The sequence below is a fragment of the Magnolia sinica genome, chromosome 10, assembly GCF_029962835.1.
Source record: "Magnolia sinica isolate HGM2019 chromosome 10, MsV1, whole genome shotgun sequence".
NCBI classification, from domain to species: Eukaryota; Viridiplantae; Streptophyta; class Magnoliopsida; order Magnoliales; family Magnoliaceae; genus Magnolia; species Magnolia sinica.
In genome coordinates this window covers 50,560,142-50,574,252 of record NC_080582.1, presented here as the reverse complement: position 1 = coordinate 50,574,252, position 14,111 = coordinate 50,560,142, and the positions used below count along the sequence as shown (strand labels likewise).

The following is a 14,111-nucleotide window of genomic DNA, read 5'->3' as shown; positions in this document are numbered from 1 at the left end:
AATGACCGGAATATATAGAAGTGGGAGATCGATAGAGATTTGTAGAAGATATTAATGGATACACATAAATCCATGCATATAGCTATCCATAATATGTACCGTTGTACATGTACACAAGTACGGGTGTATAAATGCATCATATAATACTTCCTCCTCAAGCCAGAGCTTGGATATCAATCATGCCTAGCTTGGAACATACACAAAGAAGATGATGACAATCAACATATGCCACCACTCCCCCCCACACAGTGTTTCGACAAGATCTTCAAGTGCTGCTTGTCAGTAGACTAAGCTTCATTGTCTGTTGAATCTTCTATTCAAATAGTATGCCATCCAGACTCAAGAACCATCTAGCCACCAAATGACCATTCACATGCAAAAAATCCTCTCAATATATATATATATATATATATAGCACTGCACAACAAGTGAGTGAACTACACCCACAATGGTTGAGAAGGGGATTATACAATGGCATGTAAAGGCAAATGTGCAACATTGCACAAAATGTGAATAAACTACACCTGCAACTAATAGCAATTGCCGAATAAGAAAGAACTGATCAACAGAAAAGGAAAGCTCAAGTGCTATCTCGGAACACTAAAATGAAGGTGATACTGTAGAGATGGTGCTAGATGACAGATAGAAGATAGCAAACATTTACAAAACGAACGTTCACCCATAGTTCAGTGCACTCACAAAAGATGCAATTGAAAAGGTTGGAGATGAGGGACAAAAGAACGATAGTTCAGATGCAGCCCAACAAGAGTAACATTGGGTAACAATCCACTTTAGTGCATTCTCAAAGCACCATAACAAGGGAAAGGAAAAAATAAAAAGGGATACGGTCAGATGCCCCTTCTCTTCAATGAGTTACCAGATCTGGAATGAGATTGGGGTTTCAAAATGGGCCCAAAAGATGTGTTCTAAATGGCTAGCGCAGCGATAGTGGAAGTGGAGGTGAGCGGGCATATGGGTAACAGTGCAAGGATGACCAGCAAGGTAGCGATTTCAATTGGCTACCTAAATCAATGCCGGGTGGAGATCTAGCTTCAGATGGGCTCGAGAATCAATGGATTCAGTCAAATTCGGTGATGGATGAAGAGTTCGGGAAACGGGTTGATATGTGGACAGATGCAATCGAAGAGCAGCAAAGGGCTCTGGAGGAGAGGCAACGAGTGGCAATTAATAGTACTGTTATGGACAGAGGCAACGGAAGAGAAGCACCGAAAGAGAAAATATGCAGACTAGCAGGTCTACTGCTAGCAACAAGGCGGAATAGTGTTGGAGACCTGGTGGAGGTGCAATTGTAGCGTTCGAGATGAAGATGGTATGGGGCATTAGTTTTGCACTGGTTTAAGTTGGTGGTGCTGCGCACATAGCCGACAGAAATGAAGATGGGGTTGGGAGGTTGTTTCAAGATTCCTGGTTTGTGAGGCAGATCTGAGTAGCAATAGCAGAGGTTGTCACCGGATATGAGGAAGATTGGTTCTGGCAAGGCTGCATGATCAAGGTCGCCAAAGAAAATGAGGGTTGAAGACGGTTTTCCGGTGATGCATGCAGCAATGAGGTGGTGCAGTCAAGGTATTCCTGTAACGGCCATTATGCCTCTTTCTTTTTCTTTTCTTTTACTGAAAAAAAAAACAACAACTATTTACAGGTCATTTTTTCCATAATAGACGTTATGACCCTGTAACGCTAATGGTTACCACCGTTGACATAAAGTTACGATCGTTACATAATTGTTTTGGGATACCTTGGGTGGAGGTTCGGCAAACAATGGTAATTAGTGATGCAAGGGAGCAATAGCAGGTGACAGTTGAAGACGAGCGGGAGCAACAACTCAAGCTACATGTGGGGATGACGGGTTACGGACTTAGAGCAACAGGTGATGGTGGTGACAGCCAAGCTATTGCGGATTTGATCGGGATTGGACAGGCTGATGTGCAGATCCAGCAATGGTAGAAAATAAGGATAGTGGTGTTTTGATGGTGGGCTGCAGTAGATTTGGAGGGTGAGGAGAACATATAGCAAACTCCGACAATGACTACCGGCAGGGATGAATGAAGACACCCAGATCCAACAACCTGAATTCATCCAACAACGGAAATACAAAGGTCACAATGAAATTGCAGAGAATGTGGAGATAGAGGAAGATGGACCGACCAGATCAGTGTTAGATCATGGCTCTGATACCATGTTAACACAACAGACTACATTGCATGCACGTATTCTAGTTTGGTCAATGGCTCGCCCAAAAGGTTTCAATGGATGAGGGGTCTTCGACAAAGTGACCTCTTATCCCCATTTTTGTGTGTGGTTATGGATAAGGTGTTCAGTAGGATGGTGGAGAAAGTGAGCTTGGTTAACGGGTTTAAGGTTAGAAACACAGGCCCCATAATTCTCACATTCAGTTTGTAGATAAGCGATTTTATTCTGTGATGTTGAGGATGTCCAAGTTGATAATCTAAGGAAAGTTATCAGGTGCTTCGAAGTTGTCTCAGACCTAAAAGTGAAAATTTGGTTATCAAGTTGGCTTCCATGGAAGTCAAAAGATCTAGCTGGGGTGTTTGGTTGCAAGGGTGGTAGTCTTCCATCGTGTATAGGGAAGCTGACTAAACATTTACAAGATAAGGTGTTGCAACTTGCAAAGAATTAAGAGGAAACTCTCAAGTTGAAAGGACAAGCATCTATCGCTAGGAGGAATAATCACACTTATTATACTAGTCGTGTCCAAATATGCCTTTGTATTTCATGTACCTTTTCCAATTTCCATCCAATGTGCTAGTCCCCTGGAAAACATTTGAAGGAGATTCCGTTAAAGGTTTGGAAGATACCACAAAATCATCTCGTGAAATGTGCAAGTCTGCCAATGAGGATGGTGCCAAAGTTAGGGACTTGAAAATAAAATGGACCTTGCTTTACTAGGGATATAGTGTGAAGATTTGGGGGCAAAGAAAGACAATCAATGGAAATGGGTAATTGCTAGAAAATATAGGGTGGAAGAAGGGGGCCAGTTCATAAATATTCTTCTTGATATAGACCATCGAGAACTTGGAAGGCTATCTTTAAAATCATCAATCGCTTCAAGAAGTAAATTGTGTTTATGGTGGGTAATAGCTATCAAGTTCACCTTTGGGAGCATCCTTGGTTTGGTGATTCTCCATTTTGTTGGGTTTGGTGTTTTAAGTATCGACCATATCGGCCGATATATCCCACGATATATCTTAAATCCCACCTGTGCGATACAAAACACACGAGTAGTGGGATATATCCCACATGTTCGATCCAGTAGCATTTTCTATTTCAATCATTTTTTTTTTATTTTTTTTTGTAAATCATGTTAAATTAGTGTCAAATCGTTACAAATCCATGAAAAAACATGGATTGGGAGCTTCAATTTTGAGATTTGGAGATGGGCCGAGTTACGGAAAATTGAAAAAAAAAAAAAATTCCAAATTTCTTGCAAATCGGTTGCAATCTTTGTGTCCAAACATAAAATCAAACGTGTGTAACCTGATCTAGTGATTCTTCTTTTGCTTTTGAATGTATTGCTTGTGTTTCCATATGGCTTCTTACATTTATAAATTATATGAATAGACTTTAAATGTACATGCATCAATTCAGTTTAGACAACACATATATTAGGACCCCGTACAAAGAAAATATGTTATGTGCACTTATTTTTTGTAATGTTTTGATTTATAAGTGTGTATTGATGTCTTTTTTAACAATCACTAAAGTTTCATTGAAAAATTCGACCAATTCCCAATATTACCCCATGTTTCCAACAACAACGATACAATACGCGATACAACCAATATATCCCATGCGACAACCGATACGTATCCGTATCCCATGGGTGCGATACGTAATGCAATACCGATATTTCAAACACTGGTTGGGCTTTTCCTAGAACGGCATGGTTTCTGCTGAGAAGGAGATGACCATCCCCACACTATTTCTTGATCTTGGAAAGCTGAGTGGTTTGGGATAAAGGTAAACGGACCTGATACAGGTCATTTTTTTTTTCTATAATGGCAGTTACGGCCGTTTCAGCCCCTGTAATGCGTAATGGTTACCGCCATTACCATTATGTAACCATTTTGGCATACCATGTTTGGGATCCTCGACACAGAAACTTACTTGAGGATGAAATGGAAGACATGGTGAGACTTCTTGATCTGTTGTAGAACAAGGCCCCATCTATGGCTAATGGAGATGTTTTGACATGGAAGTCAGAGAGGTCAGGGATCTTTTCGATTACGTTCTACACATGATTGTGCTCTTCATTGCCCCCAGGTCTCTCACGATCCAATGAAGCTTGGATCATATTTTGTCGTATAGGTGCCCACAAAGTCATTCATGTGGTCAGTATGCAAAAATAAAGTTCTTACAAATTTACAGTTGATAACCTGCGAAATAGACAAATGGTTCTTCCTCATCCATGGATCACATGCCTATGGGATGTCAAGTCAATGAAGCACTTATTTTGCATTGTAGCTTTGCGAGAGCAGTGTGGAAAAGAATATTTGATCTTTTCCATTGCTTTGGTTTGATTGACTCAATTCTTCTTTGGGTTCAGCAACAAAAGGAACATCCTGTGGAGGCTCTTTCTTGTGTGTCTATGGTCTATCACAATGGGAGCATAACAATAGGCTCTTCCAAATTTGCTCCAGTAGCCCCAATGAAGTGTTCAAAGGGGTCAAAGTAGTTCTGTTCTCCTGTGTTTGAATCCTTACACAGCTTGTTAACTGTCCTCTTGAGAGATATACAACTTTTTTACCAATAGAAACAAAGAACTCCAAAATTCATCTTCGATGAGAATCAGGTATCCCTAGCATGAAGCTAAAATCCTGAACATAAAAAATTGTATCAAGGATGAAATAACAACTAAAACCCATTGCAAGATACTTTACATCAATCCGGGCCACAGGCTAATGTGCAACCCGCTTGATGAGTGGATTGGCCTGAGGTTTACACTTGTGACCAGGTTGACCTTATGCGGGCCAGATATCCTACATAGACATGTTAACATGTGAGCTGGGTTGCAGGTAAAGTCACTTGATGAGCTTGAAGGTGATCATTTCTCTCTATTCAGATAAGCAGTTACTAGTGCACGTCTGATAAAAAAAACAACCCAAACAAGATAAAGAGAAGTTGCTTCAACCTCAATAGCAGTGGAAAGCCCTGGGATCGATGATATATCACCGCCAACAACTTTAAGCGTGAAATCCATCTTTTTCTGCAGTTAAACATCAAAGTTGTTATACAACAACAACAACAAAAATAATAATAATTGTCCTATCAACTAATACATTTGCCTGCTACTGGGACCTGGTAAAGAAATTCCACACCTTTTCTCTCAAAGAGTAACAGACTGCTCCAAAACATGGAAATGCATCCACTAGAGGCCTAAACATCAACCTGAAAACCCCAGTGAAAGCAATATTCTTGACCTAGATAAGAAAATTACAAACCAAGAAGCATTTAGAGAATTCATCAGACATTAGCATCATAGAAATGTTCTATTGGTTCATGAACTAAATACTACTTTTCAAACTTCAACAGCATGTGGCAATGCATTAAAAAGATGAGGGAATCATTTCCTAGTATGCAGGTATCTGTGGAAGGAAACATAACATTTTTTTACTGATCATAATGATAATGATAAATAAAGAAAATTACAAACCAAAAGAACAAAAAAAAGAAAAAAGAAAAAAGAAGAAGAAGAAGAAGAAGAAGAAAACAATCAGAGACATCATCAGACACGCTGGCATCATAGAAACGTACCGCGGTGCATGAAGAAAATACTAGTTTTGAACTTCAGCCCCAAGTGGCAAAGCATAAAAATAAAAAGTAAACAAGGAAATCCTTTTCTAATAAATGGGTAGTCATAGAAGGAAACGTTAATCATGTTCACATGATAAATGATGCCGCTGATAGACAGATTTCTCACAAGCAATTATCTAGCACATGAAACAAACAGAACAAAAATTTCACTTTTGAGCCTCCTATAGTTTACATTAGTATAAAGCTACTAAGCAATCACATAGATGGCGGTTAAAGCTCAATAGTTGTGATCATAATAGGAGACAGGCATGCAGGCATCATGATTGCCCAAAACATAAACTGATGACAGCCTGATATGCTTCAGCGCGACTCCAATCATTTTCTACTTGCAGTCTAGGGCTGCCCTAGATTTAAGAAATAATATGAGAGCTATCCATTTGTTCCTTTTGTACGACATGGTGTTGCTCGATGAGACTAGGGAGGGGGGAAATGTTACATTAGAGGTTTGGAGGAAAGCTCTAGAGTCTAGAAGATTAAATACAAAACCAAGACAGTATTTGGAATGCAACTTTATTATGAATAGTTACAAATTCAGGGGGTTTAGTCAAGATCAATATTCAAGAGATTTCTCAAAGTGATTTGTTACAATACCTTGGTTCTATTATTCAAAAGGATGGAGAGGACTTCATAGTTTATGGGCCAGAGTGTTGGGCAATTAGAAGAAGCAGACTTGCAACAAGACTGAGTGAGAATATGAGAGAGCACAAGAGAACATCAAGAGAGTGAAAGGGGAAGCTTGTAACTGCACTAGATAAAAGATTACAACTCTTTGAGGAATGACGACCAAGTGAGGAGCTCTCCTCTAGAAGCTCACATCAATGGGCATCCAATAGTTAGGGATTCTCTAGAAAGCTTCTAAATAATTCCACAAGCATCTGCAAGAGAATTCTAGTATGTACTAAGATTCTCTACATGACTCAAGACCACTCTAGTTGTCTCTAAACAAGACGTACGAGCAAGCCTCATATGTACAAAGTGAGCCCAAAATGATAACAAAGAAAGAATGGGAGAATAATCATCATCACATGTTTTATTGATTTAAGGTTCACTTACATCCTCATATGTCCCTTGATTCCGATACAAAGCATATCAGGTGGACAAAATAACATTGAATATAGAAATAATCATAATGATAATTTCGGCAGCATTCTGGCTTGCGATATGTTCTTCTTGATAGAAGAAGTGTTGTGCGGATTTAAGAATCCTTCGAAGATCATTCCTTTCTCTCTTGACTTGTCTGACATGACAGTCTTGAAGGAGATGATGAATCGCTTTTAACAGAAGACCATGTATATATGCATAATCTTCGTATGTATGAAACATCAGAAATCAGTCTTGCGCACATTCAAAGTGTTGCGCGGTGTGCAATGTTTCTCATTGCACGCCACTCGCGCAATAGGGGATTGCCCTGTTGTTCTTCATCTTCCCCTTCTTCTTCTACTTCTCCTTCGGGATACCTAAGGTCCTTTAGGTGGAATCCCAGATTTTCTTCAGAATCCTCTGGAGTTCTGAACTTGTGAATGCCTCAAATGAGGGGGGTGGAGGGGTATTTATAGGCATTCGCACATGTGAAGCCTCAATTACTGTGCTGCATGGCCCACTACACACAACAAACTGGTTGTTGCGTGCCGCAAAATGGGTCACGTGTCGACCTCTGTTGCGCGCGCGCAACACCTCTCTTCTGCTGAAAAATCACTCTCTTTCCTACTTGGATCTCTATACTTTCATGACTTTTTCTTTACTGATTTTTGTGCTCCAACAGTCAACAAAATCATGTGGCACTTATTAACGTGAAGTTTGTGGCTCTGATACCAAGTTGATTTGTGAGGTTTTGAAGGAGAAGGAGAAATGAGAAGAAAGTGATGGAAGGAAGGAGAGAGAAGATAGTTTGGAAAGAGGCAATGTGTGGTTTAGAGTTACAAACCCTAACACACCCTTTGATATATTACTAAAGAGCATTGTTACATACTCCTAAGGAACATAAAATGACAGGTACACAACACGCCCACACACTAACATTATAAAGTACATTGCATTACATCATCTTTCCTATAGTTTCTTGGGGTTCTTTTCATCCCAATTTACAATGATTCTTTTAAGGCCAGCAATAAGGTATTTGAGATTTGTTTCTCTTTTTTTAAAATTATCAAAATTTGTTGATATCTAATGAATTTAGCCGTACAATCCCCTTCTCCTCTTTGGTGGTTTGATTTGGAGGTACGAATATTGGAGCCTTTCTTTTGTTTTTTCTTTTCTTTTTTTTTTTTTGGGTCTTTTTTTAGACTACCGCAAGCTATAGTTGGTTATAACAGTTTTTGGGTATTAATTGGTGTGAAGTCTTAATATTTAGTACCCTTTTAATTGTTTGAGATTAAATATGGTTTCATTATCGACATCCGATACAATTGATCCCATTGCGTCCGAGCTAGAGACGTTGATTGTTCATTCTGAGAATCCTATAACCCATAAGCTTAAGTCCAGCAATTATCTTCAATGGTCAAAAGCTATTGAAATGTTTGTTGGAGGAAAACAAAAGTTGGGATATATAGATGGCAATATATAGGAACTTTTTATCCTCTGACTGATCCTTCTTATGGAAAGTGAAAAACAAATAATTTGTAATTTATGTCCTGACTTTTAAATTCTATAGAACCAGATGTTGGTGAAGGACTTTTTTAATTGTCCACTGCGCATGAGATTTGGTTGACCGATTATGAATTATATGTTGATTATAATAACATGGCTCAAATTTATAATATTTACCATGCTCAGTGTTTTCAACATTGATGATATCGGTCGATATATCCCACGATATATCATGTATCCCACTTGGGCGATACGAAACCCCAAGGTAGTATCTGAACTTATTCATATTTTAGAAGATATCACAAAATATCATGAGATATCACGACCAATCCCTTTTATAAAATTCATGATATCGACAATATCAGTTGACATTGACCAATATTGAACATAAATGTAGGAAGTCCATGACTTTCTTCAGAAAAATTTTCAAAAATATATTCTAAATCTCTTTTTCTTGATTCTTCTCCACTTCTAACTACATCTATTGTGGATTTCGACCCTTCTTCTTGAATCCCTTCGAAGAAAAACACAAATTTTGAGTCAAAATCAAGATCCAAGCCAAATTTGGGCTGTTTTTTATCAAGCCCATTTTAGAGTTTTTTTTTTTTCAAAATTCCACTCTTAATGTATGTGCAACTCTGTGAGTCTAAGCCACAGCCATACACATCATTCATAGGAATATTTTTTGTTTTCTACTTCTTTTGCTTTTGAGTGTATTGCTTCAGTTTCCATACATCTTCTTACATTAGTAAATTCAGTGTTTTAAGTATCGACGATATCAGCCAATGTATCCCGCAATATATCTTGTATCCCACTTGTGCGATACGAAATGCACAAGTAGTGGGATATATCCCACACGTTCGATCCAGTGAGCATTTTTTTTTTTCGATCCTTTTTTCTATAAATCATATTAAATCAATGTCAAATTGTTACAAATCCATGATTTTTTATGTTTTGCATGAAAAATCATGGATTGGGAGCTTCGATTTTGAGATTTGGAGGAGATGGGCCAAGTTGAAAAAAATTGAAAAAAAAATAATCAAAATCTCTTAATTTCTTATAAATCGGTTGCAATCTTTGTGTTCAAATATAAAATCAAACATGTATGTAATCTGATCTATTGATTCTTTTGCTTTTGAATGTCTTGCTAGTATTTCTGCACGTCTTCTTACATTTATTAATTACATGAACAGAGTTTGAATATTCTTACATCAATTCAATTAAACAACACATAGATTAGGACCCCATAAACCTATTATGTGCATGTGTTTTTTGTCATGTTTTGATTTATGAGTGTGCATTGATGTCTTTTTTAAACATCACTGAAGTTTCATTGAAAAATTCAACCAATTTCCTAATGTTTCTAACAACAGTGATACATTATGTGATACAACTGATGGATCCCGTGCAATAATTGATACGTATCCTTATCTTAAGGGTGCAATATGTAACGCGACGATACCAATATTTCGAATGCTGAGTAAATTATATGAATAGACTTTGAATATACTTGCATCAGTTCAGTCAAACAGCTCATAGATTAGGACCCAATACAAAGAAAACCAATTGTGTGCATTTATTTTTTGTGATATTTGATTTCTAAGGGTATAAATGTCTTTTTTAATAATCATGAAGTTTCATTGAAAAATTCGACCAATTTCCCAATGTTTCCCCATGTCTCCCAACAACAACGATGAATTACATGACACAACCGATATATCCCATGTGATAATCGATATATATATATATATATATATATATATATATATATATATATATATATATATATATATATATATATATATATATATATATATATCTGTATCCCAAGGGTGTGATACATTATGCGATAACAATACGGAAAACTTTGAATAGGATATTGGTCATTTGAGACGAGCAGAAATCAATGTATGACTATTATGCTAAGATGCATGGTTTGTGGCAAAAATTAACTTTCTTGGATGATCTTCAATTTGTTTGTTCCACAAATGCAGACGCATATAAAAGAACTATTGAAAAGAAAATGGCATTGGAATTGTTAGTAGGTCTTAATTCTGAGTTTGAGCATATTCAAGCTCAGATTCTTGGTTCTCCTACTTTAATTTCACTTAACAATGTATATGCTTTGTTTTACAAGATGATAAGTGTCGAACAGCTATAAAATTAATTGTGGTTGAAAAATCTGCCCTAGTGATAGAATTTAGGAATTGTAATAATGTTCTTGCCAACCAGGGTAGAGGTACAAGAAGAGGTCATGATGGTAGCCAAGGTCGTGGTTGCGGCATAGATCGCATGTACATTCATTTTGGTAGATATGGGCATATTGTTGATTATTGTTGGGTCCTTCATGGGCGACCTCAAGGCCGAGCTGCTAATTCTGCACTTACAAATGGTAAGGATTTTCAAGATACTGTTGGATACATTGTACACTTGGCAAATTTACTTGTCGTTCCATAAGTTGGTGATGTGGTGCATCTCTCAAAAAGTGAGTATGATGCCTTATGAAAGGATGACACTCAGAATAAGGTCTCTTCATTTATATCTTTGGCTCAGGCAGGTAATACTTTCACCGCCTTTCACACTACTTCTGTGTCAAATTCTTCGGTAATTGATTTGCGGGCTATACTGGTCATATGAAAGGTACATCCATTTCTTTTTCTTCATTTACCGCCCTAATTTAGATCATGTGAAATTAATAAATAGTACCCTAACACCAATTGATGAAAGGGTACTATTTCCATTTCACCATTATTTTCCTTGACCTCTATTTTATTACTTTTTAATATTGCTTCTAATTTGTTATCTATTAGTAGTGTGCCATTTTTTCTTGATCATTGTGTCTTTTAGAATCTGAAAACAAAGAAGCTGCTTGGTGGTGGACTTGAGAATGATGAATTATTCTTCGCTGGAATTCTTCAAGTCGATTTAACGAGTGTAATAGTGTCAAAAATGACTTTACATTTGGCATTATCAGTTTAGTCATCTTTCTAGTTAATTTTTACAGTCTTTGTTGCCTTGATCAGTTGAGTCTAGTGATCTCAATAATTTACAATGTGATACTTGCGTTTTACCCAAACATCATAGACCTATTTATACTCCTGTGGCAATTTTTATTTTTTTTCCTTTGGTTCATTTTAACATATGGGATCCAATTCCCATTACTTCCAATGGATTTAAGTAATTTATCTCTTTTATCGATGATGATCCTCACATGATTTGAGATTTATTTGATGAAAAATATATATAAGGTTGGCTCCATCTTTAAAGTGTTTCATAGTTTTATATATATATATATATATATATATATATATATATAAATCAATTTAATACGAATACTGGCACTCTTCGTACAGATAACATAAAGGAATATCTTTCTCATTCCATGATTTCTTATATTCAAGAGCATGGCATTATTAATTGGCAAGCCACTTGTGTATACCCTGCATCAGAATAGAATTGTTGAAAGAAAGAATATACGTCTCCTAAAAATTGCTCGTGCTCTTCTCATCAGCATGTTTGTTCCTAAATCCTTTTGGTCAAATGTTGTCCTTACTACATGTTATTTGATTAATTGTTTGCCTACTAAAGTTCTTTATAATCAGTCTCCTATTCAATATTTTTTGGTGTTCTATCCTATCCCTGAAATCCCATTGTAGGTATTTGGGTGTGTTTGTTATGTCCAAAATTTTTAGTATCTTGTGATATCACCAATATATCCCACAATATATCTTACGATATGTCTTTTATCTCAGCTAGGCGATACAAATCTGATGCAGACTGATCTGGGCCACGATCCATGGGCCAAACCCAGGCCCATTAAATCCAAGTCCAATAGTTGGCCCGTCAGTGAGGAGGCCCAAGCCTCCTATTTAGGTAGCTACCCTACTTAGGTAGTTAGCTAGCGAAATCACTCAGCTAACTAAGAATAATCCAGTAGTCAAACGTTTTTAATGCATTCTTATCTCTTTAATTTCTTTTCCATATTTGTAATAAGTCATTAGATGTCAATGACATTATGTCTTTACTTGTATATACTTCTTAAAAGCCTATATAAGGGCCTAAGACGAGTAGAATGGAAGCATCTTGAAATTGAAACAAATCTCTTCAGTTGATTTCTTATATTTGTTTGTATTCTTGTGCTTAAGATTGAAGGTACGTTTGGGCGGATCCTTCCCATTAGCCGGTTGCGCCAGTTTGGTATCAGAACAGGTTCCAACGGCTGGGTTGAAGTCCTAGAGCAACAAAAATCTCACTATTATTATTTCCAGGTTCTTTGATCATAAAATTCTGCCTAATCTCCTTTATTTACTTCATTGCATCCATTTCTCCTACCCCCATTCACCTTTTTTTCTTTCTTTTACAAAACCCAAAAGTCCAATTTACAAGGGGAGACTGCTAAATTATTTTTTTCAGCCATCAACCCCCAAAATCACCACCATTCCAACCCAGTAAAACCCCAAAACCAGCCCTAGCCCAACCCATTAAAACCCCAAAAATCAGCCCTAGTTCACCCATAAAAAAAAAAAAAAAAAAAAAAAAAAAAAAAAAAAAAAAAAAAAATCCTAAAAATCAGCCATATTCAAGCCCATTAAAACCCCCCAAAATCAGCCCATTCCATCCCATTGAAACCCCAAAAACAAAAACAAAGAAAGGAAAAGAGGGAAAAAAAAGATAGAGAAAAGAAGAAGAAATTAGTCATATCTTGTCCATTACTTTCCGGCGTCACAATGTCTACTCATAGTTGGTAACATCTATCGAGGGAGACCTACCAATCAACAATGAGACAATTGCATCACCCAGCTATTCGCAAGGGTAGCAAGTCTGGAAACCGTTGTTGACCAACTACGTGGAGAACAACATGATGAGCAACCTAATCATATTGAAGATCCTAATGGTAGTCTAAATCTACAACAAGGGCTCCAACCAGAACCTTCGGTGAATCAAAATGGTACGGGTCCTCAAGAGTCTGTTTATGACTTCATGCAACGGCTCTTTGCAGAAAGAGCTCATGACACTGCAATAAAGGCGCCCAAGAAAGTACAAGTTGAAGTTCCGGACTTCCCTGGTCATCTTGATGCAAAGGCTTTTTTGTCAGTTGGATTACAACGCTGGAAGATTATTTTGCATGGTACAACATAGATGATGCCCAACGAATGGCCTTTGTCAAGGTCAAGTTGAAGGGCCCAACAAGAATCTGGTGGTGAAGCATTGACGACAACAATCTCATCATGGGTCGTTTTGCTATCACCGGGTGGGCTAACATGAGGAAGAAGCTGGAAAGTAAGTATTTGCCTTCACATTACATGGATACTCTTCTCTAAGAGCTCCTTGCGTTCAAACAGGGAACTTTATCAGTGGATGGCTACATCGAAAAGTTCAATGAGCTTTATGTCTGTTGTAAGCTTGTAGAGATAGATCGTGTAACAGCCAACCATTATAAAGCAGGGTTACGCCAAGAGATCCAGTGTGAGATGGCCATATATGATTTTGAGTCAGTTAATGATGTTCATCGGAATGCTTGATGAGTTGAACAACAGCTGCAATAGCATACTCTCCAACGTTTTGATTCTCTAGTTGGGGAACCCTCTATGAGATGGTGTCCAGATCTGCATCTTAACCGAACTCCACCACAAGGATATTGACCACCTCCTCACCCTTTTCAACCACTCCAA

General features: G+C 37.5%; 1 protein-coding gene across 2 annotated transcripts in view; it reads right to left on the bottom strand.

The window, feature by feature from the left end:
• The window catches only part of LOC131258377 (synaptotagmin-5), an 86,241-nt gene that overhangs the window by 9,254 nt on the left and 62,876 nt on the right, over positions 1-14,111 (bottom strand). For both annotated transcript variants that reach the window (XM_058259662.1, XM_058259661.1), the window contains exons 6-7: positions 5,358-5,459; positions 5,171-5,245 (exon numbers count right to left, since the gene is read on the bottom strand). In XM_058259662.1, coding sequence (XP_058115645.1) covers positions 5,171-5,245; positions 5,358-5,459 — 177 coding nt within the window. The remainder of the gene's footprint in view (positions 1-5,170; positions 5,246-5,357; positions 5,460-14,111) is intronic.